The 3479-nt window shown below is 47.5% G+C and overlaps 1 protein-coding gene across 1 annotated transcript in view; it reads right to left on the reverse strand.

The window, feature by feature from the left end:
* Positions 1-3479, reverse strand: part of LOC122265597 (uncharacterized) — a 19485-nt gene that overhangs the window by 3221 nt on the left and 12785 nt on the right. The window contains exon 2 of the mRNA XM_086532511.1: positions 1-74. This exon is cut by the window's left edge and continues 25 nt beyond it. Within this exon, the coding sequence (XP_086388637.1) occupies positions 1-74 (74 nt within the window). The remainder of the gene's footprint in view (positions 75-3479) is intronic.

Raw genomic sequence — 3479 nt, forward strand, 5'->3', positions numbered from 1 at the left:
GAGAAAGTGCCCATTAACGCACTGGCAAGTATTGCAATCATCTGTGATAGTCTCGCCCTCCTTGCACCTTGGGTCTGGAAGTTAGTTGAGGTCTTTTGATTATCTCCAAATGCTCAAAAAATGGTGGGGGGGGGGGGAGGGTGATGGTGGGGGGGATGTTAGTGGGGGGAGGGGAGGGTGGATGGTGGGGGGGTGGGCATTGGGGGGGATGATGGTAGTGGGGATGGTGATGGTGATGTTAGTGGGGGGAGAGGGTGGGGGGGGAGGGATGGTAGTGGGGGGGAGGGGGGGTGGGGGAGGGATGGTGGTGGGGGGGATGGTGGTGGTGATGATAACGATAATGATAATGATGATGATAACGATAACGATAATGGTAATGGTGATGGTAATGATGGTAACGATGATGATGAAGATAATGACGGTTATGGTGACAGCGATGGTGATGACGATAATGATGATAGTGACGACGATATAAATATTTCAGCACTATCATCATAATCATTAGTATGATTTCATCGTTAGATTAATAATGATATACTCATCACCAGTTCATTCATTGGTGACACATAGTCGTGAACTCATGGCATAAGATGAGTATTAAAAGTCACAAAAAAATTATAATTTGTAATAAAAGGAAATTTATCTTTCCGCAAGACACATTTTCAGTTTATGATAATTCTCTCTTTCTTAACATTGATTTGTGGATTCTAGAAGTATTTTTTGTATTTCTGTCTTTAGAATTTATTCCATCTACATATACATTCGAGTGCTTTCTTTCTCTCTTTCTTTCTCTCTCTCTCTCTCTCTCTCTCTCTCTCTCTCTCTCTCCCTTAGGTGTTCTTCTGTCTGCCTCTCTCTTTCTCTCTCTGTATCTTCAACGCAAACAAACAAAACACTAACACTAACACACACACACACACACACACACACACACACACACACACACATAAATCCCTCGTATATCCAAATAAACACCACAATTATTCCTCCTCTTGCCTCTCCCTCTCTTCCTTTTCCTCTGAACATTATTTAATGTTATTCTCAGCAGAGTGACCTTGTGTGCACTTAGCGTGAATTTTGCTGAATCATTCTTACCCCTTCCTTTTTTCCTCTCCTTTATCCCCTTCCCCTCTTGGTCTCCGCTTTGTCCCTCCTTCCCTTCCTCCTCATCTTCTCTCTATCTCTATTTCCTCCTTTTTTGTCTCAGCTTCTTTCCTCTCTTTATCTATCTATCTCCGATTCTTTCTTTCCTCTCTGTCTCTGTCTCTCTCCCTCTCCTTCGTCCTTCCCTTCCCGACTGTTTACATCCATCCATTTATTCATCCATCCATCCAACCATCCATCCATCCATCCACCCACCCATTCATCCATTCACCCACCCACCCACCCATCCATCCATCCATCCACCCATCCATCCATCCATCCACCCACCCCTCCCTCCCTCCCTCCCTCCATCCACCCACCCATCCACCCATCCATCCACCCACCCACCCGCCCATCCACCCACCCATCGAACCTCCCTCTACATCCGCCCCGCCCACCTCATCTCCCTTCCTCACTTCCTCGTTTCATGATATGTCGCTGGTGTTCATTTCTATTCTTTGTATTTGTATAATTTTATATCCTTCAAATTCTGCGCCAAAAGATGTTGCAGAAGATATGGCAGAGGATGGTGCAAGATGCAGGGTCTGTTTGTACTTCTCCTTGTTCAGTCATAACTTTAAACATTTTTTTCACTGCAGCTTGTGGTGGATAATGATTAGCTGGGAAGCGAGAATTCAATTTCTTTAGTGGTCTTTTATTTGAGAAACAATCGTGTGTATTTCTTACTACTGTCCTCACCATCTTCATGGTTATTATCATCATCATTATTACTAACATTATCATTATCAATATTAACATTATCATCACTATTAATGCCCTTATCATTCGTATCATTACTATAATTATCATTTGTTGTTATTGTCATAATCACAAGAATAAGCCAGATTTACAGATGCTACGCCGGACTTACAGTGTGAGTGTGTGACTCGACCTGAGCTTGGTTGGTCTTTGCCCACCGTGGTGCCCAGCAACAGCAGTGACCGCCGTGCTCTCTGTCTTTTTTGCCCGGCGTTCCATTAATTCTGTTTATTCTTCTTTATTTAAATATTAACTTCTCTCTCTCTCTTTCGCTCTCGCTCTCGCTCTCGCTCTCGTTCTCGCTCTCTCTCTCTCTCTCTCTCTCTCTCTCTCTCTCTCTCTCTCTCTCTCTCTCTCTCTCTCTCTCTCTCTCGCTCGCGCTCTCGCTCTCGCTCTCGCTCTCGCTCTCTCTCTCGCTCTCGCTCTCGCTCTCTCGCTCTCGCTCTTGCTCTTGCTCTTGCTCTCGCTCTCTCTCTCTCTCTCTCTCTCTCTCTCTCTCTCTCTCTCTCTCTCTCTCTCTCTCTCTCTCTCTCTCTCTCTCTCTCTCTCTCTCTCCCTCTCCCTCTCTCTTTGTAGTTAATTGCCTTTTGTTATGAAACCAGTTATTTCTGCTTCCGTTTCTTTCTCTCTCTCTATCTCTTCGTTTGTCTGTTTGTAAGCCTGTTTAAATACTGTTACACCTTACCGGAAACGCTTGAGGGAAACGGTGCAGGATGGTGTCCTACGGAGGGGGATCGGGGGGGGGGGGGGCGTGAGCTCATTCCTCACTGTCTCTTTCTGTCTCTCTCCCTCTCCTCCCTTCTTCTCTTTCTCTCCCCTCCTCCTTTTTCCCTCCTCAATTTATCTCCGTTTCCCCCCCTTCTCTCTCTCTCTATCTATCTCCATTTTCTCCTTCTTTCCCCCTCTCTCCTTCTCTCTGTGTCTCCATTTCTTCCCTCTTTCTCTCTCTCCTCTCTCTGTCATCATTTCCTCTCTCATTCCTTCTCTCTTTCTATCACTGTCTCCATTTCATTCCTCCTCCTCTCTCTCTCTCTCTATCTGTCTATCTCTCTCTACGTTTTGCCCCCCTCTTCGTATCTGTTTCGGACTTCTCATTCCCTCCATTTCTATGTCTCGGTTTACTCCCTCCCTTCTTCCCTGCCTCCGTCCGTCTGTCTGCTTCTGCTTCTGTCTCTGAATCTGACTGACTGACTGACCCTGTCTCTCTTTCTATCCCTCTTTCTTTCTTTCTTTCTTTCTCCCTCCCTCCCTCCCTCCCTCCCTCCCTCCCTCTCTCCCTCCCTCCCTCCCTCCCTCCCTCCCTCCCTCCCTCTCTACCTCCTTCCTTCCCTACCCCCCACTCCCGGGAATCCTTGCCTTCCTACATAACCCCCCCTCTTCCCTCGCTCCCTCCTTCCCTACCCTCCTCTCCCTAACCGCTCCCGTACCCTGCACCTCCTTCCCTCCTTCCCTACCCCCTCCCTCCCTCCCTCCTTCCCTCCCCCCTCCCTACTCCCCCTCCCTCCTTCCCTACCCCCCCTCCCTCCCTACCCCTCCCTACCTCATTCTCTATATCCGCCCCCACTACACCTATACCA

Source organism: Penaeus japonicus, unplaced genomic scaffold (genome assembly GCF_977035675.1).
Source record: "Penaeus japonicus unplaced genomic scaffold, GWHDUDI00000001_assembly GWHDUDI00000037, whole genome shotgun sequence".
In the NCBI taxonomy this organism is placed as follows: domain Eukaryota; kingdom Metazoa; phylum Arthropoda; class Malacostraca; order Decapoda; family Penaeidae; genus Penaeus; species Penaeus japonicus.